The sequence below is a fragment of the Leucopleurus acutus genome, assembly GCF_964270905.1.
Source record: "Leucopleurus acutus genome assembly, chromosome: 9".
Taxonomy (NCBI): domain Eukaryota; kingdom Metazoa; phylum Chordata; class Mammalia; order Artiodactyla; family Delphinidae; genus Leucopleurus; species Leucopleurus acutus.
The window spans coordinates 62803080-62828745 of record NC_139144.1 but is presented as its reverse complement, the minus strand read 5'-3'; the positions used below and the strand labels follow the sequence as shown (position 1 = coordinate 62828745).

Genomic DNA, 25666 nt, shown 5'->3' with positions numbered 1-25666 from the left:
CTGCCCTAATCTCACTAGCCAAGATACATTTCTACCATGCTAGTGCCTAGAGGGAACTTGGAAATGAGTCCACACTCTTGTTTTTACAGATGAGGAAACAAAGGTGGGGCAGGGGGCAAGGGGGAGCTGGTGACAAGCCTGTGATCACACAGCCAGTCAGGGAGGAGACTGGGCTAGAACCTTGTCCCCTGGGAACCAATCTGAGAAAGGTTCACTGCAAAGGGGAAAGTGGCTTTTTCCAACACCAGTCCCTGCACTCAGATAGAGGAGCCAGCTTACATCTGTTTCAAATTCTTTGCCCATTTACGTTGTTACATAATGTTGAGCAGAGATCCCTGTGCTATACAGTAAGTCCTTGTTGGTTATCCATTTTAAATATAGCAGTGTGTACAACAGAAACTAACACAACACCGTTAATCAACTATACTCCAATATAAAATACAAAGTTAAAAAAAAAAAGTCTGTGAGAGGCTCAACTAACAGTAAGAGATGAGTTCTCTTGTAAGAAAGCCTTTGTCTGAGGTCAGGATCTTACACTAAGTGAGGTCTGGAACGCTTGCACACAGGCGACCACTCAGTACCATCTCTGACAACACCCATGTCCAAAACGAAGAAGCACGAATTAAGTTACCTGAAACACACACAGGCTGTGCCTATTAAGGCACTCGCAAATCTAATTTAACAAGCTATGGAGACCTATTCATTTGGGGAAAGAAAATTGCTCTTGATCAAATAACGGGACTTACCACCAACTTCCAGACTTATTTTTTAAATGCCATTGTTTCTGAATAACAATTGGGTGGAAAGTAATGGGAAATGGTGTCATGTCATCCTAGAAAGACCACAGGTTTCTAATTGATGCCATGAAGGATTCCTAACTAGGTCGGGGAAAAAATCTAAAGTTCGAAGGAAGAGTGGAAAATTACTAAACACCAGGTACAGCATCAGGATAGATTAATGTCTCCAAATACATCAATTATTAACATCTGAATCATATCAGTGGTTCTTGTAATCACTCCTCCCTCCCCATCCCCCTGCCCCCCCGCAGCCAGGCGCCAACAACAGCAACCACAAAGCTGGCTGATGGTCCCTATTCCCGGTCCTCCTTTATAGCAAGTCAGGCGTCCTTGAGGACCAAACGTGGTGGAGAAAGTAAACAAGAGGCAAATCGCAGCGGAGTTCGGAAGGCTCTTTAATAGCAAGCGCATGGTAATTACATCGCTGGATGAGATCCTCACCCTCAGGGGAGAGAGGAAGGAGCAGGTGTGGACAGGGTTCAATTCTGCCTTTACACTGCTGAAGCAGCTGATGAAGGGCAACGGTGTTTGGCAACCCATTTCACAGTTTTGTAATTTACAAGAGAGTTCTTTGAAAGGAATATAAAGGCAAAGAAAGCAGAGACACCCTGCATGAAACATTTCTCACCTAAAAAACAAAACCCCCAAACCATTCCTTGCTTTTGCTTCTTATGTAGACACTAAACTTTGCTCTCTTACACAAATTAAGACTGGTTCACAGATAGTTTCAAGTTTTACCTAGAACTGACGACTTACTTTCTCCTCTAAAAAGCTGACATCTGTACAGAGTATCGCTCTGTATCTTATCTGCCTAGCTATCAGAAGGTACTTAAAGTAAAAAATGAATCTGAAGAAACAAAAAAGAAAAAAAAAAACAGGCAAAGGCAGTTTTACAAGGAACAGACTGTCAGCTCTCTCTGTGGTGCCGAGTAACTTGAATACACAGTTCTCAGAAAATGAAATGTTTATTTGTATGTGGCCTGGTGCCTGCTTTTAACTACTTGGGCCTCTTCGGCCATACCGTGCTTTAAGTAGACTTTCTACAACATGAAATGCTCATAGGTCCTCTATTTTTGTCATCCAGATTTAAATAAAAATACCAAAGACAACACATTATTTAACAATTTGCCCAAGGAACACGAGCTATAGATATCTTACCATGGACACCACGTTGCCACGGATACCAGTGGCTACCGGCATTCTGGCAAGTCTCAGAATTATTCTGTATAAAATCTAAAAGACTTCAGCCTTTCATGCCATACCTGGTATCACCAAACCAAGATAACTGCTTGTGTCTTTATGGAAGAGGATTCGTTTTTAATTCAAAAAAACCTGAGGCTTCTCTGGTAATCTGAAGACTAAGCAATCAGGCAATGACGTCTCTTTGGAGTTAACACTCACTAGAGGGAAGAGGGGTCTGTGATCCACTTGAGTTTTAATTGTGCTCTTCTACAACCCGGAAGCGTGGTGGAGTAGGTGGGCTCTGCCCTCTGGCCGGCTGGGGCATTCCTCATCTGTAGCCTCCTCTGCAGCTGACAGCGAGGTCAAGTTTGGTTCCCGTTCTGCCTGCCAGGTGATTGGAGCCCCTTGCAGATCTGTCAGCACTTTGGAAATACAGGCTTCTCTGGCAGCTGGTTTAGTGAGGAACAGAACTCCCCCAGATTTGCAAGACACCCAATGTCTCCTTGGCTGGAGGGCATTTTTTTTGGGTGGGGGGCATTTTTAAAGCCACAAGGCCACCCCCGACAGAGGCCTTGCCTCTCAACATGCAAGCAGCCCCTTTGAGGAAAGCAGGATCCTGGTGAGATAGCCAGGACAACAGTTCTCTTGTATTTTATATGATAACTGCCTCTTGCCTTTATATTTATTTAAAAAATCAGACCCTAACTCTCCCATTCTACCTTACTCATCTCCTCCTACCCCAGGTTAAGTCCTGCCTATTCCTATGTGTCTCGCAAACCAGGAGAAATAAGATCTGTTCATACCACAGCTTCCCAACTTGTACATTTTAACATGAGGCAGATTCCTAAAATATAAATTCCAATGATGCTCTAGTATCACAGCTCTCCTAGGTCCATACACTTTGTGCTCTTATGAAACAGAAGCAATATTTAGACATGTACTTGTGCTAGGGAAAGGTTTCTGCTCCTACGTGGAAACACAGTGACTACGAGAGGAGAGGGGTTTTCACCTAAGGACACTGGAAACCTCAATTCTGGCACCAGGACACAAGGAGAATTCCTAAATTAGAGACTTTTCATGTTCTAGGCATGGGGAAAAAAAAAGCACTATGTGTTGCTGGCAGCCTGGGAGACTTGAGTGGACACCGCAGTGTCCGTGGTGGTGGCAGGCATACTGTGGGGTCTCACCTCCCTCCAGAATCTGCTCTCCGACTCCCCGAAGTCTCCTTGGTATGATTATCAGGCAGGGAAAGTAACCGGGTAACCACTAGAAAAATGTCTCTGTGATTCACTCAAACCTGGGACCAAGGTTGTGGAACGTTATCACAGGTGTGACTTCACAGCTAGCCCACAGTGATCAACAAGCAATCAACCATTCCCCTATTCACACACACACACACACACACACACACACACACACACACTCACACACTCAGTCACTTTCTCTGTTACTTCTCTTTCTCTCTACTGGATGACATGGCAACAAAGCACTCATCTCTCACTCTCTTCCAGCTATTCTTCATGCGAATTCCCCGACTAAGTTAAGTTAAACTTACTCTACTTCCAAAGCCCCAGTCTGTCAGAGCACGAGGCAAATCCATACCTTCCACGGCACAGCAGCCAACTGGGACAAGTATTGATGCGCTTTCCGTATCTCCGGGGCCCCCCTTTACCCTCTCATCTGAGGACAGAATCTCATCAGCCCCTCAGCATCAGACCTGAGGGGGTTTCAACACGCACAGACTAACACAAACCTGCTCTAAGGTCATCCTGTGGCCAGGAGCCTAAGGACGGCAAGATTCAAAATGCATTGGCTTCGCAATTCTCGAAAAGTTTCCTTGACTGTTGCTCTTCACACACACACACAGTAAGGCAGTTAAGGAAGGACAGTGGTTCCAGCAGGAAGGGCCGACCCCCCTTTCTTCAGGCGAGTTAAATGACCTGTCCGAGGGCACGTACATGGTCACTGGCAGAGTCAGGACTAAACGCGGGTCTCTCTCCTAACTCCTGGGTCTACGCTTCTCCTGTGGTGCCACACTGCCTCTCGGTAGGTGTGTTTACATGTTTGTGAGAGTCGGAACTCGGTCTAGCCAGGGAACCACTTCCATAGTGAGAACCACAGGCTGCCCGCGTCCCTGAGCGGCCAGGTGAAGCTCTGCACTGAGCCAGTTCTGATGCCACCCACGACCCAAACAGAGAATCCACAGCGCAGGTGAGTGTGTACATGTGCACGTGTGTCAGCATGCACTGGCCGGGATGTGCACAATCAGAGCAAACGAAGCTTTAGAGGAAACAATCCGATTCGCAAGCAACGCCCTCTGGGGTTTTGCCTTGAAAATAAGTAACACACAGCGATGTCCTTTCCTACCCCTGGGGCAGAACAAAGGCCAGATTTCTCCTCAGCCCACTGAATGGCTGAGTCTATCTCAGCTCAATTTTTATCAACAGAGAACATTCACATAATAATACCACAATGCATTTGGTCAAAGCCTAAACACTTTTTCCATAAAATACATTTTATATGTCCGTTCCATTTTCAAACATATGTAAATTTAGATTTTAAGCCTCTACGTACAAAATTCCAGTTTACCTTTGAATGGAGCAAGCCAGTCCAGCTTCTTCATTTCGGTGGCAGAAGTCATTCTTTCAGACTACAGTGTGAGCACGGAGCTTTGCAGACGCGGGCTCTACCTACGGGAGGCATAGCTCCCAATCACCTGTGCTCAGGTTCACAGCCAATCAGAACACAGGCGAGGGAGCAAAGCACGGAATCCGCTTGCTCCACTGGATAAAACCCCAAGGTTTGTTTTGTTAATAGGCTACTCCAAAGATAATTCATTTCACTTGAAGTTAACCTTTAATGTGTTTTTCCAAGAAAAGAAAAAAACATGGGTACTGAAGCACGGATCGAAACCACGAAATTATTTTACCCGATGACTTAAAACTGTAGGACACCATTTTACCACGAGCAGCTGTACTCCTCACGGCACCAATCAATTAAACAGAAAATGTTGAGATAAACAGGTTTACACCAACATGCCTGGAAGATATACAAGACTCCCGTAAACTCCGTGGCCTCTGCTGCTTTTTTTTCTTTAATCTAAAACTTTGACAACCCAACAGGCATGTGTGTGCATGTTAAAAACAATTCCACCCCAGATGTTATGTTAAGTGTTGTAAAAGAGGCATTCTGCATCTTTTATTAGAACCAGAGATGCAGAAGGGTCTAAGCAAAATGAATGTTTTAAATAATTCCATGTTAGCATTGCAAAGAATTTCCCCCCTCAGTGTGTGTTGCTAAATGATGACAGCAGTGTTTCCAGTTATGATAGTAGTTGTTTCTGTGAGTTGTCTGAATATTTGATCATTAAAACTTCCCTTCTGAACCAAGCTAACCCACGATTAAAAGATTCCCACCTTCATACGACTTTAAAACTTCACTGCAGTTAGGTTCCTCAAAGCACTTGATTACAATTTTTAAATAAATTATACAGTGGGATCCTTTCTTGACTTTTTTTTGAAGAATAAAAGTCAGATTAAGAAAGTAAAGAAGGATTCCATCATATTTTTAAAAAATTTATCCTGGTTTATTTTCCTATTAAATTCATCTATGGCTTCAAAGTTTAAGTGGCACTTGGATTTGGGATGTTTTCATGATTTAACAAGTTGCCATCTTGTTATAAAGAGAGAAGGTAAATGTTTCATTTCATATGTGGGGTGGCTTATAAACATTTTAAAGAAATCAATAATTTATGTCACCCCATTTATATTCTCCACTATTAGACTTTAAAAGTGGCTTTGGAATCAGCATGTTTTAAAATAACTGAACATGCAAATAATGTTTCTACCTAACCATGAACCAGCTGCTATATATCTAGGTAACTCAGTAATGGCAGAACACTTAAAGGCTTCTTTGCCTCTCTTACCCTCTTAACCCAAAACTAAGTAATTCTCCTTTTCTGCCCTTGTATTTGCACTTGTGCAGTTTAATGACTAGATATTAAAACTCATGCTTTATAAGCAAAACCTTCCATTTACATACACTTAAAAGGTACATAAAAAGTGCAGACTGCATTTCTTCTCTGCCATGCTTTCTCTCAATAATGTCACCTGTGATGACTCAAAACATATCCTTAATACATTCAGAGTTCTCTACTTTTGAGTCAGCAAATGTTAGTTCTCCAACATAAACTCAAGAGAGAACAGTCAGACGCAAAATGGACTCTAAATTCAAAATGGCAAAGGCTACCGAGACAACTCCATTAGAGACCCACTGAAACGGGAGTAAAATTCAGGTCACTTCTGAGCAAAGCTCATCCCAGATATCGTGTGGTCGTTAAAAAGGTATTTCATTTTAATTTGGATGCTGGGAGTCAGACGTCCTGTTTCGAAGTGCTATTGCAAAATGCTAACCCAGGAGCTTGTGACCCCACCTCGGGTACCACAGGGCCCACTCTCCTTCTCAGGTGGGAGCCCTTGGAAGTCTACTGCTGACTGACCCCCATTTGGGGGTGGTCCGCCTCTGGCTCCTCCTCTTCCACGTCCGCACTGTACTCTTCAAATGCGTCGTCATCTGCATCCGGAAGCCCCAGTAACTACAGGGGAGAGAAGAGAAGCAGCTGTGAGTGCCAAATGGCCCACAGGCAGGAAGACAACCAAAGGCATCTGATCCAAATTCAACAAAGGGGGCAAGAATAGACTGTGGGGAAAAGACAATCTATTCAATAAGTGGTGCTAGGAAAACTAGACAGCTCCATGTAAAAGAACGAGATTAGAACACTTCCTCAGACCATATACAAAAATAAACTCAAAATGGATTAAAGACCTAAATTTAAGACCAGAAACCATAAAACTCCTAGGAGAGAACACAGACAGGACACTCTTTGACATAAATCGTAGCAATATTTTTTTGGATATGTCTCCTAAGGCAAAAGAAAGAAAAGCAAAAATAAACAAATGGGACCTAATGGAACTGAAAAGCTTTTTCACAGAAAAGGAAATCACTGACAAAATGAAAAGACAACCTACTGAACAGGAGAAATATTTTCAAATGATATGACTGATAAGGGGTTAATATCCAAAATATATAAACAACTCATACAACTCAATATCAAAAAAACAGCCCAATCAAAAAACAGGCAGAAGACCTGAATAGACATCTTTCCAAAGAAGAAATACAGATGGCCAACAGGCACATGAAAAGATGCTCAACATCACTAATATGAGAGAAATGCAAATCAAAACCACAATGAGATATCACCTCAAACTTCAGAATAGCTATTACCAAAAAGTCTACGAATAGTAAATGTTGGAGAGGGTGTGGAGAAAAGGGAGCCCTCCTACACTGTTGGTGGGAATGTAAACTGGTGTAGCCACTATGGAAAACAGTGTGGAGGTTCCTCAAAAAATTAAAAACCGAACTTCCATATGACCCAGCAATTCTGCTCCTGGGTATATATCTGAAGAAAACAAGAACACTAATTCAAAAAGATACATGTACCTCCAATGTTCATAGCAGCATTATTTACAATAGCCAAGATATGGAAGTAAACTAAGTTTCCATCAACAGATGACTAGATAAAGAAGATGTGAGTTACACACACCACACACACACACACACAGGATTATTATTCAGCCATAAAAAAGAATGAAATTCTGCCATTTACAACAACATGGCTGGACCTAGAGAGTATTATGCTTAGTGAAATAAATCAGACAAAGACAAATACTCCGTTATTACTTATATGTGGAATCTAAAAAATAAAACAAATGAATGCATATAACAAAACAGAAAAAGACTTACAGATATACAGAACAAACTCGTGGTGACCAGTGGGGAGAGGGAAGGAGGGAGGGGCAAAATAGGGGTAGGGGACTCAAAGATACAAACTACTATGTGTAAAATAAATAAGCAACAAGAATATATTGTATAGCACAGGGTAATATAGCCATTGTTTTGTAATAACTTTAAATGGAGTATAATCTATAAAAATACTGAATCACTATGTTATACACTTGAAATTAATATAATATTGTAAATCAACTATACTTCAATAAAAAAATTTCAACAGCACTTAACAGGAATTAGCACAGTAGCTATGGATTTCTCATGGGAGTCAGCTACCTCTATAATTATTTTCATAAGCTTATTAGATGGAAGTGTCAATCGTACAATGGATCGGTGCCCAAAGGACTAGGTTTTACTGGAGAGCCTGGAGATTCTCTACTTTTAAGTATCATCCATGCATACACAAAGATACAATATCTATGCACACACACACACTGGGCTGTCAGCAGCAGTACAATGAACAGTGCTGACTAGCCCATCAAGATGTTAAAAATCTATTCTCCTCTATGTCTTCTTCTCTAAAAATGCACGCTGCTATTATTCGTAACACACATATAAAGGTACAGAGACTACTGAAATATTCAACAAAACGGTTAAATAAGTTATGGTGCATCTATAAAATGGAATCTTATATATCCACTTAAAACGCTATTTTTGAGTTTAATGATATAAAAAAATGTGCTCATGTGTGTAAAAAGAACATGATGAATATTGCATTTTCATTATGATACAAATTATTTTTTTAAGTATACACAAATGCATAGAAAAAAAGACTTCAATGAAATAAATATATCCAAATTTTAAGAGTACTTTTTTAGGCAATGTGATTATGGGTAAATTTTTTCCTTTTCATCTTTTTGTATTTTCCAAATGCTCTATAATTATCATCAGGGAAATTCACAATAAACACACAGTAAACGTTTTCTTAAGACACTGGCTGGTCCTCGGTTAGAAACCGTGAGTGCCCTTTGCTGGGCCTGATCAATATGGACGAACGCGCTGGTGCTGGCAGGAAGCCATGGCTGCAGGCATCTTGCTTGGCCTTGTCTGCCATCACGGGGATGCCGACCCACAGCTCTTTGATGAACCTTTCTCACATGGTAGCCCCTTGGTTGACCATTTTCAGGCAACTTCACTGAATGGCCCTATGATCCAAACACTAACTGCATTAGGGCAAAGTGAGATGGACCAGGACCATGGTCCTGCAGACCACAACTCTTGCAGGTCTCAGAGAGCCCTCTGAACACGCTCAGGACAAAATCATCTGCCAGGCATTATGGGTCATATGATGCACGTGGCCTGCCAAGGCACTACGGCCAACTGCAGGCACGTGCCTTCCCCTTAGAGCTCAGGGCTACAGCTGTCTCAGAGTCACTGCTGACTGCGGGGAGGGGTGGGAGGGGCGCATCTCAGCTTGTTCGCACAGTCTGCACCAATCACATAGTCTGCACCAATCTCGTGTGTGCTGGAGAAAAGGGAAAAGCCCCTTTCCCCTACTACTGTCTCCCTTCCATATTTTACTGGGTGGAATAAAAGGCAAAGTTTGCCTCTAAAGAGGGAAAAAAATGGCTGGTTACAATGAACACAGATGACTAATGGTGTTCAAGTTTATTTCAAGAGCTGCTAGATGACACAGCAAGGTGAAAGTATCGAAAGAGTGGTAACATTTAAACAGTTGATAAAATATAGATATTTTTGCCACTACCAAGAACTCCAGAATCACCTAAATGCCAAAAGAAGATGCATTATTTCAATAATAAATATAACTCCTCATTGTACTGAAGGGATGCTCCTTAAAAGAGGAACGGTCAATGGGTTCCTTCTCAGTTAACGAATCTGACTGGATGCCTGGAGCCTTGGGTTCAGGAGGATTCTGAAGCTCAGTGGGAAAGATCCTGGTCAGTTAGCAATGGCTGTCATGAGTACAGGGGGCGCAGTTGAGGTATGCATCCACATATTTGCCATCTTGTCCTAAAGTGACATGCCACTGATTATTCTTTTTCATAATACGTTTAGATAATTCACAGGGACTCAAACTGTAGGTACCCCTTAACACCCACCCTCTCCTCAGCTTAGGGTGGCCTGGTAGAAGAGGTTCCAGCAAGCCAAGCATGAAACCCTTCCCCTCTCTCCTCTGCCTAGCTCTGTACCTTACCTTGATGTGAATCCAAAGCACATAGTTCTAGGTCTGTAGCATCAGCCACATGGGAAGCCCTTCCCTTTGGCAGGAAATCTTCAGATGCTCATTTGAGAGCTGCTCTCCCCCTGTCCTTAAAGGAGGGAGAGAGAAGAGAAGCAGCTCTCAATGGCTGTCAGGACGTTTAAGGCACCTTAGCGGAGAATCTGAAGATTTGTTGAGAGGCTGTGTGGAAAAGGCACTGGACCTCGCGTCTGGAAGCCAGGGCTCTAGCTGGGGACCACTGCCTTTGCTGAGCCTCGGTGTCCTTCTCTGTAAAGTGGGAACCATGACATCTGCTCTACTCCAGAGAAACCATGGAGATTCAGTGAGAAAGTGAATGTGGCCACGGTCTGCAAACTGTAGAGTCTTATGTGAATTATCTAATTACATTATATTACCTTGCTTCTCATTTTAAAGCACAGCCAGTTCAATTATTCAAGGGGAGTTACTGCTGCATCAGTAGACTGTCTCCAGACCCTGCTTCTTCCTCTCTTTTCTGCTGGGCTTGCTTCTGGACTGCCTCATTGTTAATTAGTACTGTAGGAAGTAGGAAGAGAACTAAGAAACTCAATTCTATCAGCCTCTGCATTAGATTCTCAGGCTTACATTCCATTGAACCAACCAATTTTGTCACACTACGGATTCAATGATAATAGTTTATATTGGTTAAGTTACTATCTGCTAGGCACTGTATAAGCAGCTTTTCTGTATATTAATTCCTTTGGGCCTCATAATAACCCTATGGGGTAGGTACTATTATCTCCCTTTCACAAAGAAGATCTGAAGATGTTGAGTAAATTTGCTCAGAGTTGCCCAGTAGGAATCAGGGCAGGATTCAAACACAGGCCAGCAGGTTGTAGACATTACACACCTAACTGCCAGGCTACCTGGGAGATATCCTTCCAGCTGTCCATGCTGCTCCTATAGCTGGAGCCTTCAATGTTTTCTACTCAGTAATACACTTAAAAAAATTCAATATGCAATGTTAATATCAACATTTATGAGTATGTACAATTTGGAAGCATGAGGAGGAAAAGAGAAAAAGCACAAGAGCTAGAATTTGCCTGGGATTCCAAAGGACATCATACAGGTATGTAATAATCTAGCATTCCCACCTCTGTCTCCATTCTCATTTATGGTAGGTAAGTCTAACTTCTGGGTTACCAGAGGCAGAGGTGAGGGGAGGGGAAATTGGCTGAAGGCAGTCAAAAAAGTACTAACTTCCAGTTATAACTTAAATAAGTACTAGGGATATAATTTACATCATGATAAATATAATTAACATTGCTGTATGCTGTATAAGCAAGTTGTTAAGAGGGGCTTCCCTGGTGGCGCAGTGCTTAAGAATCTGCCTGCCAATGCAAGGGCCATAGGTTCGAGCCCTGGTCCAGGAAGATCCCACATGCCACGGAGCAACTAAGCCTGTACGCCACAACTACTGAGCCCGTGAGCCACAACTACTGAGCCCACGTGCCACAACTACTGAAGCCCAGGTGCCTAGAGCCCGTGCTCTGCAAGAAGAGAAGCCATCACGATAAGAAGCCCGCGTACTGCAACGAAGAGTAGCCCCTGCTCACCACAACTAGAGAAAGCCTGCGTGTAGCAACAAAGACCCAATGCAGCCAAAAAAAAAAAAAAAGTTGTTAAGAGAGTAAATCCCAAGAGTTCTCATCACAAGGAAAAAAAGGTGTTTTTTTCCTATTTCTTTAATTGTTTAGCTATATAAGACCATGGATATTCACTAAACTTACTGTGATCATCATTTCATGATGTATGTTAGTCAAATCATTATGCTGTATGCCATAAACTTATACAGTGCTGTATGTCAATTATATTGCAATAAAACTGGAGGGGAAAAAAAAGAATAGATTGAATAGCCAGACTGGAAAAAAAAATTTAATTTCTGGATCCAAATTTTTAACAGTCAAGAATTCATATCAGAAACAGGACTATAAACAGACTGGGAAGAATCCTGAGTCCTTGCTTTTACGGCACTCACACACTCTTATAAGGGAAAGGAGACAGGCCAAGAAACCCTGTCAAGTATATTTAAATTGCTCCTGATAGAGTCATTCATTCCTACTTCAGTAACTTTTTTTTTCAGTTGACGGGAAAAAATCTTTATGATCACTCTGGACAAGTGTTGGCACTCCCAGGGTCTTGCTTCTTCAGAACAGTCTCTGATCACGTAAGAACTACTGGAGCCCACCCATCCTAATAGGGTTGTACCTGGTGGGTAGAGATGCCAGCCCTTGAGAATTAAAGCTCTTCAGACCCAAGAGAGTATCAGTTTTCCGTAGGACTAACTCCAGGTCTTTTTGAAAGTGTTATAAACTAGTTGAGGCTCTATTCAGTTGGCACTTAGCATCTGCTGTCTCTCACTCAAACACTTGGGCTAGAGTGTCTTTTTTTTTTTAATAATCTTTTTTAAAAATTAATTAATTAATTTATTTATTTATTTATTTATGGCTGTGTTGGGTCTTCGTTTCTGTGCGAGGGCTTTCTCTAGTTGCGGCGAGCGGGGACCACTCTTCATCGCGGTGCGCAGGCCTCTCACTATCGTGGCCTCTCTTGTTGCGGAGCACAGGCTCCAGATGCGCAGGCTCAGTAGTTGTGGCTCACGGACCTAGTTGCTCCGCAGCATGTGGGATCTTCCCAGACCAGATCTCGAACCCGTGTCCCCTGCATTGGCAGGCAGATTCTCAACCACTGCGCCACCAGGGAAGCCCTAGAGTGTCTTTATAAAACAAGAGGAGATAGTATCTAGGCCCTGGAGAGCACAGGCAACCAGCTAGGCCTTCGGGGCTTCCATTAAGTGCCCTGTGGCTTTAGAGGTTCCTGTACGCTCCTTCCAGATGATTCTTTGAAGCAGCATTTCCCACACTTTGCTGTGTATGTGACTCACCCAGGATCTACCTAAAATGTAGATTCTGAGTCAGTGGGTCTCAGGTGGGATCTGAGATTCTGCTTTCCTAACAAGCTCCCTGGTGACGGGGATACTGCTGGTCCAGAAACCACACTCTGAGTATTGAGACCCTAAAGCATCTGGGGAATTTGTCACGATTTATCTTAATGATCCATGATGCTGGTGTTACCAAGAAACCTCTGATGGGATCCTGGTCAGTCTGTCTTTTTGATAATAAAGAAAAAAAAAAGGTGGGGGGGTAGGTGGCAAGACTGATGAAACACCCAAATGGGCAAGAGTAATAGGTACCCTCTTATTTTAGGGGCTATCGCACATTCTACAAAAGACAAGGGTTTGAATGTTCACCATATGAGCAAAAAACAAATGCCATGATAAACTTAAATTGTCAACATTCAATGTGTGTGTGTGTGGTTTTGTTTTGGTCTTTTTTTTGGATGTAGTGGGTTGGTTTTTTTTGTTTTCTTATTAATAGTTTTTTACTGAAGTATAGTTTATTTACAATGTTGTGTTAATTCAATGTGTTTTTATTAAAACCCACACTTGTGCATAATCTTTCCTACCAGACTTTCTGACCAACTGGGGCAGCTTCCCACAAGTGGATTCTCTCTCTTCTTCCAGACTCTTGACCAGACTAGAAGAGTAGAAGCAAGAATTGAACTTTTTCTGGGTCACAAAGGGTTTTCCTGTGGGGTATAATCCCTGGCTCTCCAGCCACTAGTGGCAAAAAAAAACAACAACCAATCTTGCTCATGCCAGTAAGACTTAATTAAGGGAATTTTTCTGGTGGAAGGATCTCTGTTTCTCAAGAGAAAAAAACGTGGAGTCATACAGCAACCCTAGGCAGGGGACCAGGGTCAATCAGAGTGAGAAAACCTAGGGAAGCACAGGCTCTCACTCCAGGTAGGGCCATCAAAGCAACAATGAGAACCTGCTGTATAGCACAGGGAACTCTACTTCACTTCACTGTACAGTGGAAAATAACACAACATTGTAAAACAACTGTACCCCAATTAAAAAAAAAAAAAAATCAACCAAAACAGCACAGAAAATCATCACAGCAACAGGTGCCTCATGACCCTAATGTCCACAGTGCTAGTAAGAGGAGAATACTCCAGGAGAATAGAGTAAAGCTTTGAGAGAACTGAAAGGCAAAGATTAGTTTTGGTTTTGCAGCTAACTTGGAAATGGTAAGTTCTCTCTTCTTTTGTGAACTGTTTTCTAGTGGGGGGGTGGAGGGGAGGAAGGACTGTTGATCATCACTAAATAAAAGATATAAAAACATGGAGGAAAAAAATGACTGGCATGGCCAGCATTATTTAGACCCATAACCACTATTTCATTATCTAACTCAATCATGTGATGGCTGGCAACTGTCAATCCAGGGCCACTTAAACAAAAAAAAAGTAGGACTCCAACGATTCTCCAATTCGCATTGATCAAGCCTAGTGACAGGTGTCTCCGAAGCCATTACTGGTGCCAGGACATGGATAAACCCTCCTGATCACAGATGGCAATGACAGCACTGTCATTTGCACACATGTACCATTTGGATATGACATTGCAGCAGGAAGGAAAAACAAAAACTAGGTAGAAGCTAGGCGGCCCCTGGAGTGGAGCAGAATATAGGTCAGTCCAGGAAGGAAGCTGTCCCACTGCATCCACGGAGCCACATATCCACCCAATAAGCATTTCCTAACAGCAGTTAGGAGCTGGAAACTGAAACAAACCTCAGTGGGGTGGCTGGGCTTTGAGAGCCCTCTGTGTTCTGATTTTGAAGCTCCCCATGCATCCATGAGGCAGAGAAACATGTATGACCCCCATTTTAAAGATGGGGGCACTAAGGCTGAACACCACGGGCTGGGAGCCGGCCAGGCCAGGGCTAAGCCACCTTGCCCCACCCAGGGACATCTCTAAGGTTCTCTGGGCTATGGGGCCAAGATGGGCCCTTCTGGTCTTTCTTCTTGGCCGGCCCTCCTCCTGCTCCAACATTGTCCAGATCTCGCCCTTTCAAGCCCCCCTCCTGGCGAAGCCACTGCCAGCACTTTGTTCCTCGATGAGCCCACTCACATCTGATATTCCCAGTCCTTCTGACACATAGTAGATAAGGCAGTTTTTAAAAAAAAAACACAACATAGTTCCTGATTATAAATGTTTTCTGTGACATCATGGAAAATTTAGAAAATCCAGAAGAGAAAATAAATATCACCCATAACCTTGTCACCAGAGGCTCTTTGGTCATGTGTCCCTCTGGGGGACAGGAGCATCCATTTGTCCCCCTTGTAGCACTAGCCTCAAACCCACTGAGTTGTACGGATCAGGTACTGAATGGATGGTTATTATTTTGCCAAAACCAGTGTCGATAAACTTTTGGCAATAATACCCCAACACTGCCCCCTTAAAATCTCTTATCTTAGCCAGATGCTTCTGTTAAGCGTGTCTTGAAATCACTTAGCAAATTGTTTTCTTCCTCCATCAAAAACCTAAGGGTCCTACGAAAGCTTTCATTACTGAGCTCACTTCTCAACAGTATTTTGCCGAGTGTCCCCATCCCGTCCGTGTCAATGCCAGCATTTACTCAGTGCTTATCCTCTGTGCCGTGCGCTGCACTAAGTCCCCAACAAGAATCGTGTCATTTAATCTTCATAGCAATCCTAAGGTAACTATCATCATTTGTTTCCTACTTTTACAAATGAAAAAACTGAGCAACAGCAAGGTCAAGTAACTTGCCTGAGGTCACACAGCCAGCAAGTGACAGAACTGGGATTTGAATCCAGGCAGCCTGCCCCCAGAGTTTGGGTTCCTCATCACTGTAGTAACCCGATTCTGCATAACTAGGTAAAGGGACCACAACCAACACCCTGCGGTCGGTGCACACTCACTGACATCCTCTCAGGAAACACTTCCCCAGAGAACCAGCAGATCGGAGTAAGCAGAGCAGGGAATGGAACTCCTTTGCACTGTATCTAGCAGAGTATCTAGACCAAAATAAATGCTCAATTTTGTAACCTGGAGTTTCCCTGTTCGTTTTTGTGGCTCTGTCTCCTACCAGAAAGCCAGCTCCTTGAGCGCAAGGGCTGGGCACCCTGCCCTGCCTCTTACTCTCCAAAGCGGTGCTTTGGCAAATAGCAGATGATCATACATTTTGTTGATCATGTGATGAAGAGATAGAGAAAAAAGAGGAGGAGTAACATGGTGAATAAGAAAAAGAATAATTATTTTTTCCTTGTCAAATCAAATAACAGATTTCTTTGGTACGGCATGGACTTTGTGATATTGATTGTTTCAGTGCGGGGAAGGCAAACAGAAAGGGTGGGGGGAAGGCAAACAGAAAGGGGAGGAAAAGCACACAGTCTACAAAATTGGAATGTCCAAAGGTAGAGAGTGCTACTGTGGCATGCTGAGCCTTGCAGGCAGGATCGCTGAGGATGGCCAGAAGATGACTCCATTCTTTGGCCCATGCAGGCAAGCATGTGTGGGCTTCAGCAAAGTTAACTGACCCTGCTTGACTGATGCCCCAAAAGGCAGCAGAAGGCTGTCAACAGAAAGGTCCTTATCTTTCTGGAGAGATTACACAGTGTAGGGGCTGGCAATGGGCTGGCCAAGGTAAAACAAGAATTCCAAGCCATGAATGAGGCTGTTCTAAGATGAAGGTAAAAATATTCCTTCTGTAGTTTCCCCAACTATAAACAAAAAGGAGCTACACAGATTGATCAGATTATCCAAAATTTTCAGGGGATGAGGTGCTCAAGCTTACCTGCGTGATAACCTTGTAGCATTTCGGTATGTGCTACTTCAACAAATACTTTCAGCTACAACAGCAGTAAGAGCCTTTCCTGGATCTTATTTCTAAATCCAAAGCTCCTTTATATAAAACAGATAAATACCAGTGGGAAGAAATACACTCTTCAGTGGAGAGGGAGAGGGTAAACGCTTCCCCACCGATCTCCAGCAGTCCTTCACCTGGGTCTGTAACGCTCCCTCTCATCCGATCTGGGGCACATCCTGACTGAGAGAAACCCAAAGCTTGTGTGCATTTCACCCTCACTAGTCCTGAGAAGGCCTCCAGCCTTTCCCGCAGGCAAAAAGACCCAGCCAGAGTGCCCAGCACGCAAAAGCTTCCCCACCAAAGGGGGCGCCGTGCCAGGTAAAGGCCCCACCTTGGGAGCATCATCCCTGCCCACTGTGGCGGAAGGCTCTGCTTCAGAAATGAACTCTGGAAGCCCAACAGCGTTAAATGAAATCCGTGTGTCTCCATGACACAAAGCAGCTTGATCTGAAAGAAAGTATTCAACCAAGTCAATCGCTTTTAGCTATGCATCTGGATTTTTTGGACTGCACTTTTTTCCATTTACACGTGGCGGCCTGGTTGCTGAAATACAGCCATAGACTTGGTAAAGCAAGGTGGCAAAAGAAGTCCTGGTGGGAGCTCACCTTCTGCAGTTAAGCCCATTCTGCAGGTAGTCTGTTGCTTGCCCCCACAGATGACAGCCACATACAGAGAATCAGGTGGCAGGCTAATGAGTGGAACCCCCCTGAGGAAACCAGCTGCACAGTGAGTATCATTTGCTAATTAGATAGTTTGGAGGGGGGGTTAAGATTTGAGGGAACCAATTTATTAAAAAAATTTTGCTTGCCTTGATATCTCTAGTTGGATGTCTAACAGGTATTTCAAACACTGACATGTCTATAACCGAGCTCTTGATAGTCTCACCCCTGAACTTTCCTCCTGCGGCCTCACCCATCTCAGTCAAGGAACACCATTCCCTTCACTGAGTAGACGAGGACCTCTGGAGTCAGCCATGTCTTCTTTTTCCCACACCACACTTCCAACCCATCAGCAAGTCCGGTTGGGTCTACTTTCAAGGCATCTCCAGAATCCGGCCTAGTTCTCCCACCTTCACTGTGACCATCCTGGTCCAAGACCGATGGCCTCGCCTGGATGAAAGCAACAGCCTCCTCACTGCGCTCCCTGCTCCCACCCCTGCCTCACAGCCTGTTCTCTACTCAGCAGATCCCTCTTGTGCTTAAACCCCTCCAGTGGCTCCCCAGCACACGGGAGTACAAGCCCAAGTCCTTCTGTGACCTGCAAGCCCCTGAGGTTCCTCGGATTCATCTCTCGAGGTTCCTCCCCTCCCCCCCCAACTCAGGCCGTACCAGCCCCTCCTTGTTCTCTGAACACTAGTTTTCTCTCCCTCTGTGGTCGTATTTGCTGTTCTCTCTACTTGGAAAGCTCTTCCTGTAGCTCTCCTCATGGCTCACATCTCACTTCAAGTTTTACTCACATTACCTTCTCAGTGAAGCCTTCCCTGCTCCCCTAGTCAAAACTGTCAGTGCCTCTGACACTTCTCACCCCCTTTCCCTGACTCATGTTTTTTTCTCCTCAGCACTTGTCACTAACACATTACGTGTTGTACTCATTTATCTTATGTTGTACTTATTTATCTTCTCTCTCTGCCACTAGAATACAAGCTCTGTGAGGTCTAAAATTTTCATCTGTCTGGTTCAACTGCTAGGAACAGAGCAGTAAAGAGTGCCAAGTGCCTACTGGGTACTCAGTAAATACATCTTGAATGAGCGGAAGTGGGATAGACCAGTATCTTTAAGTCAAATATCTATTTTGAATAAGCCAAACAGGCTTAGAAAATTAACAAACAACAAAAAGAAATGGTTGGACAAATGATACAGATCAGATAAAGTGACAAAAGCCACTTGAAATTCCACTTTTTATAATGATGGATTAAGTGATAGTGATCAGGACAAACTCCTGCAAAGAGAACTAAAAAATCTGGATTCAGTATGAAAAATGCCTTCTTAAATATGTTGAGAATTAGCACCCAGAGAGGTAAACCTATCATAAAAAGCTGCTTTTGTCCTAAGGACATCTGCTGACCTGGAAGAAACTTCTACTGCATCCTTGGCCTACTCTAAGAGCTAGGGAGACCAAAGTCAAACCCAGGGCCTTTCAAAGGAGCAAACTGTTATAAACCATTGTCACTTTAGGCTAGGACCCCTATGCTATGGTCTGAGTATTTGTGTTCCCCCCTCCAAATTCATATGTTGAAATCCTGACCTTCGAGGTGATGGTATTAGAAGGTGGGCCCTATGAGAGGTGATTAGGTCATGAAGGTAGAGCCCTCACAAATGGCCTAGTGCCCTTACAAAAGAGGCCCTGGGGCTCTCTCTGTCTCCTTCCACCATGTGACGTTCAAGTGAAAAGATGGCCATCTGTCTAGGAAGTGGGCCCTCACTAGATACCAGATGTGCTGGCACTCTAATCTCAGACTTCCAGCCTCTAGAACAATGAGAGATAAACTTTTGTTTATAAGCCACCTAGTCTACGGTATTTTGCAATATCAGCCTGAACAGACTGAGGCTGCCCTCAGAACAAGGATGAACCAGAATAAACCAGGTCTGCAGCCTGACTGTCCATCACCTGGAGAGTTCTAAGAACCACAAGTCTCAAACTGATTGAGGGTGGTCTCTGACTGACAGGGCCCCTCCAGCCCTGGCAGAAGCAAATAAAAATCCTCTCTGGAGAAGAGTACCATCATCTTAGGCCTCAATATACCCCTATATATAAATTTTCAACTACAAATATTCAAGCATGCAGAGATAATCCAACGTGCAAAGAAACAAGATACCAGGACGGGGAACCAGTGGTAACAAAAGCTGACAAAACAGACTCCCAAACCTTGAAATACTGGAATATCTGACAGTCTCTCATGCAGCCAAGCCTACCATGTTCAGAGAAACAAAAGACAAGTTTGAAAATTCCAGGAAAGAAGTAGATACTATTTTAAAAGAGTTGAAAAAAGAAAAAAAAAATAAAGAAATCCTAGAGCAAATAACACTGAGCATGTGGAGCATTTATGGTGGGCAGGGAATTGAACTTAGGGCAAGTGTCACGTAATCTGACTTTCTCTTCCAATAAAAATAAAGAGAGAAGTAGTCTTCAAATTAGGGGTGAGTATTCATTTTACATGTTTTTCAGCTATAATGAAACAAACTGTCAGCTAACCATAGACGTACAGATTCCTAAATCCTAAGGGGGTTGGGGGAAAGCAACCTCTATAAGAGACTTCATAAAAAGAGAAAAGAACAGAACAACTATCCAATTTCCTCCTTCTCTATATCCATCAACATGGAGGTACACCCTTTATATAGCCTTCTGGCAATTTCCTATCATAAGAGAACCTCCATAGCACTTCCAAGCATTTTGGTTTTAAGTCTACTGGATGAGAACCAGAATACTCAGTTGTCTCATAAAGGCTCTGTTTGCTTCCCACCCAATCAGAGATTCTTAACTCAAGTGATGCTAGAAATAACCATCATCCCTGCAACAAACAGCTGTGTCGCATCCCGTTTCCCCCTCCCTCTCCGCCCTCAGCCTCCCTCCACTAGCTGCTATCTTTAAGCCACAGGGCAGACAAGAGAAAAACAATTAGTCACCCCAGGTTTTGCCCACTTTCCCCACAATCCATGTCATTCAAAGCACAATCACTGGAGACGACAAGATGGCTTTAGAAACCAAGCAGGCACCTACAGGTCTGAAAGACTTGAAGACTTTTTCCAAGACTTCATGGAGCGTCTTCTTGCCGCAGGAGGAGATATAATCCTGTGCTAGCTGCAAAAAAGGCAGGCAGTCCTCGCTCTCACTCCACACGTGCTACATGCCCGCCGGCAAGGGAAAGGAGAAAACAAAGACACACAGTTATTATACTCAGTTTGAAATAAACAAAGCCAAGAAGATTTTTTTTTCTTTAATTACGTGAATTTGAAGAAGGCCTCCATTCCAGAGTAAAATCCATATAGTCATCCTTGATTTGTTTGCACTGAAGGAGATCAGAAAATGCATACCCTGCAGAAAACCCCCACGCTTCTGGTCCATAATCTCACCTGCTCAATTTTCCATCAGATCTGCTCTTACGTAGTAAAAGGGGCATTGGGATCAATATTCCCCCACCCATGATTTCCACCGCCCCCCTTCTGGTGCCAGCTACGGGTGGTTTTAAAACAGGAGGAAGGAGAAACCGAGAGCCTGTGTAATCCTTACCTTTGCCTTCAGCACTGGCTGAAGGATTAATTAGGCATAGTTTGTAACTGCTTACTTGGAGATATTCTTTACCCAGATTAGCCTGTGATGATAAATTTACTTCAAGATGAAATGAATTCAGGAGAACACACAGAAAAGTCATCACTAAGTCACCAGGAAACAAAGGCTTTCTGAAAGCTCACCTTCCCTTAAAATGCTTTAAGAGGGCATCATCGTACCCAAGCAACACTTTGCAATGTTAACACGCGCCAAGAGGAGACTGATTTAGGTTTTATTTTTTTCTTAGGGCTAGACAAGTGGGGTATTTTTTCCCCAAATGAGGATATCCATTTTAGCACATCTTTAAGACTAGGCTAGTTTCTCCCATAAATGTTCAAGGATCTGGAATAAGTCCAAGAAACAGGCTTGAGAGATGTAGATGCAGAAGGCCCCTGCATATCTGAGCAATGGAGGGGGCACTGAGCTACCAGGATGACATCGGGGTATCAGTCAGGTACCAAGAATCACTGTTTAGAGGGGCCTGAGCAATGACAGCTCAACGTTGGTGAAAAAAGTGTAGAGGAGAGGAAGATATTTGGCAGATGAGAGCAAGGAGTAGGGACTAGGCAGCAAGAGACAAGATCAGTTTGGAGAAATGGTCCATGTCAAGCACTTGCCCCCTCCTATTAATACAAATGATGAGAGCATCACCCCAGAAAGTCATATGCCCAACACTCGATAAACATATTTCACTTCCTTCTTTCTCACTGCAGGATCTCCAGGAACTAGAAAGAACTTAAAACACTTCTCAGATCCAAGAGAGAATAACAAGGTGCTAATATGCCATCTTTACCACCCAATTATCTGTGTTTCACAGATGTGAAGGTCCATTTCCGACACGTGCTGCTCTAATTCCAGCAGACTTCTAGAGTAGCTATCGCCTTGACCTAATAAAGATCACTTCTAGATTCTCCAACCTTAGAGAATAGCTCAAACACGATTCCCTATTAATTAGAGGCCCTTAAAGTTGTTGAGCCTCTGAAATGCCATTTATATAAGTCTCTTGCATTGTACAAAAACGTAATAGTACAAAGCGCTTTTATATCCATTACTGCACTTGATTCTTGATTAGTGGGGATTCTGCAAGACCACTAATAAAGTCCCACTTTATATAAGTTCAGCTCAGCACCCATTTTCAAACTCAAATTTTAAAAAGTTCAAGCATATTTCAAATTCTTATCCAAGTTAGAGATGGGGTTAACACCTAGCACCACACGATGGAAAATTTTAAGCCTGCCTTCCCTAGACTTGTTGTGAAGATTAGAGAAAAAGTAAAATGTTTATTTAGTGCCTGGCACAGTGCCTGGCTGGCAAATAGTAGATATTCAATAAATGGTGGATGTAAGTCGCCTATTTCCCCTTTTGCATCTGCAGGAGGATTGGGGGGAGGGGCTTCCACCTGCCACAAGGCTAAATCAGACACCCTATGTGACTTCACTGAGAACACTATCCAAGGCAACTTGGGATACAGTTCATTCAGAAGCAGGTGTATCTATGAAAACCTTGCATGGCTATTTTTAAACTACATGTTTTTAAAAAAGTACTTCAAATTACAAAGTAAACTAAGGAAAGTATATCACTCAAACAATAACAGAATCACAGAGTATCCACCACTGCTTGGTAATCAGTTTATTCAGTTTGAGTGTTTCTAGGGCACCTATAGCCTCATGAGGAGATTATTCATGCCACAATTTTCATTACTCCACTTTTGGAGTTGTTGATTTATGAATATATTGGAGAAGAAAGACTTAACACCTGCCAAAGGGCCTTATGTCCAGTGTGCCTAAATCTCCTTCCCGTGGCTGTCTAACTCATCCTGAATTCCCAGTAGTGTTGGTTTTGCGGTTTAAAAAAGAGTTTTAACTGAAGCCCTGCCCAAATGATAACGTGAGGGAGCAGGGGATTTGGAATAAGACAGGCCCAGGTGTCCACGGCCGCTTAAAAGACATCACTTGCTAAACGTTAATTGTTTCATGTCCATTGTATCTCATGATAAAAGGTATTCAGTTTTATTCATTGAAACTGTCCCCTTCGACAGTCAGCATACAAGATAAGATGAACTAAAAATTAAGTCTGCAGTTGAGAACATAAAGACAAAGGGGAAACAACGGAAGAAGAAGAATGTAAAACCAAGTGAGATTAGGACCAACAGTGCCGGTAGACAAGCCTGGCACTTGCCACGGATGGGACACAGATTTGCCTCCACTGCTTTCCAGAGGCCTATGCTATGCAAAGAAAGACACGCCATCAGTGCCCCGAGGCAGTGCCCACATATAAAACAGCCCAGCTCTTCAGAACTAACAGGAAAGGGACCAGGGACAGGAGGGTCACCTCTCAGGAAAATAGAGAGGCCCATTCCAAAACCAAGGGAAGGCAGAGAGAGCATGCGGCGGCTGGGCTGAAGCTACTGAAAGCAGGATCTGCGGTCTAGTCTTGTACAAAGACAAATGGGCACTTGAAGACCCCCAGTCCTGCACCACAGGGCGTGGCTACAAGGCCTTCAACTTGGAAAATATCAAGCATATGTAACCAAACACCCACTTAGGCCACGAAAAAACTATAGCAGGGGGTCAGAGAACCTATGGCTTTGAACAATGTAATTCCCTGGCAAATATAAATCTGAGGACAGAATGTACTGAATTTCCAATAGGGTAGTTGGAGCCAAGGCAGATTGCAGACCTGGACTATTATAATAGGGGAAATGCCAAGAAAAGGCTTCGCAAAGGAGGGGAAAGCGGTGGTTCTTAAGCTTTAGCTTGCATCACAATCACCTGGAGGCTTATTAAAACACAATTGTTGGGTCTCACCCCAGAGTTTCTGATGGGGGATGGGGCTGAGAATTTGCATTTCCAACAAGTTCCCAGGTAATGCTTCTGCTGCTGGTTCTGGGACCGCAATCTGAGAACAAGAACCAGAATGGAACTTTGACTAACTACATATTTGAGGGTGGGCGTTACATCAAAAAAAACCTAAATGTCATTACTGACTAAAACCACCTCGAATTTTCAGGATGGCATGGGTTGCAGTGAAGTGGCCCCCCTTGCACCTACCTTGAGCAGCCTATAGATTCCTGCTCATTTAGAGCTGAAAATCCCCAGTGAGAACTCTGATTTCAGCACACACCATCTGCGGCCGTTCTTTCTGTTATTAAGTTGGGTCAGAGTTTATTATCAAAGCTCGCCCAGCTTAAGACATTATAACAATGTCATCTGCAAACAGGAAAATGAGCGCCTTTCTGTTTTGTGTAGTATAGATGAGAACATCCAGCTTACCCAAAAATGGAAGTAGATCATCGAGGTAGTTCAATCCCACAAACATCTTACTGATCAGTCTGTGTGCTCCTACTGTTCTGCCACTTGTGGGGACGGCGCTTGACTTCCTGGTGCTTAGGCAGAGCTGGGGGTGGCAGGGGAGCTAAGAACACGCCCGTCGTCCTCCCAGGACTCAGTTATCTGTGTCAAAGGGCCATTGCCAAGGGCCTCACTCTCACTGCATGGGTTTTCTGCTGTCAGCAGTACTGGGGAGTGCCTTTTAAGTTGGTGCAGCTTAACACAAAACTGACTGCTCTCCACAGAAGAGATGGTATAAGAGGATAAGAGCTACAAGCCATCTCACACCAGCCAACGTATTTCTGCCCAGGGAAGAGCATGGCTGGCCACACCTACCACCTGCTCTTGGTGTCAAACACTGCTCTGTTTTACCAAGGAGGAAACTGAGGCTCAGAAAGGTTAAGCAACTTGTCTGTGGTCACACAGGAAGCAACAGGCAAAGCCAGGATGTCAAGAGAGGTGTCATGCCTTCAACCTGAGCCTCAGCTCCTTCCTTTGTAAGTCGCAGAAAATAATAATACCCACAGGGTGGATATAAACATTCCATGAGATAATCTGTAGATAACCCTGCCTCTCATTTGGCAGGGGCCCAATGAGTGCTTATTCTCTCCTATTTGAACTTATATTAGCAGAATTTTACTCTCCTCAGGATTATCACCCATGAATGATGAAGGGCATATCTTTTTCCCTGAACTAATCTCTCTGTATGAATAAAGCATGGCCACTGTGGAAGGCATTACAGTCTACCGCTATTGCTCATTTAATCTGCAAATAATAATGTGATATAGGTATGATTATCCCCATTTGACAGAAGAGGAAACTGAGAATAGAGTTTGAATTTAACAAGAAAGTGCCTTCTTTCCACTATACCACCATGTAAACATGATGCAATCCCATTCAAACAAGTTGTATTTTCTTTCTCCAAAATGAAAAGGTTGTTATTTAGTCACATAGTTAAGAATAGAGACATGCCTAGGACGAAAATGGAGAGAGAAAGACATAGGCACAGGCACACATATAAAATTAAATCACACAGTCCCTCTATAAATAAAACATTTTTCTTCAATACTATGACAACTGCTACCTTTGTTTTTGCATTGAGGAGGGATTAAACTCTACAAAACTGTGGACCCAAACATGTCGTGGACAGTAAGGGCGCACCCCCTCCTTGTCGGCAGTGCCCTGGCACCAGGGAGGGGCCGGGCAGTGCACTTTGAGAGCTCCTTTCTCCTGGTCTAGGCGAAAAGGGAAACAGCTGGTGCTGCCATGCCCAGGAGCACGTGTCCCTCTGTCTGGCTGGCATGTTAGTGGCTG

General features: G+C 43.5%; 1 protein-coding gene across 3 annotated transcripts in view; it reads right to left on the bottom strand.

Annotated features, from left to right (window-relative positions):
- Positions 1-1130: 1130 nt before the first annotated feature.
- MTURN (maturin, neural progenitor differentiation regulator homolog) overlaps positions 1131-25666 on the bottom strand; it is a 29214-nt gene continuing 4678 nt past the window's right edge. The window contains exons 2-4 of one of the 3 annotated variants that reach the window (XR_014326478.1): positions 20475-20597; positions 6412-6573; positions 1131-5018 (exon numbers count right to left, since the gene is read on the bottom strand). Coding sequence is in view for 2 of the 3 variants with exons in the window: in XM_082847027.1 (XP_082703153.1) it covers positions 6023-6088; positions 6478-6573; positions 20475-20597 (285 nt within the window). In the remaining variant the exon portion in view is untranslated. Of the gene's footprint in view, positions 6574-20474; positions 20598-25666 lie in introns of all 3 variants that reach the window. The other 2 variants (XM_082847027.1, XM_082847026.1) reach the window with 2 other exon arrangements.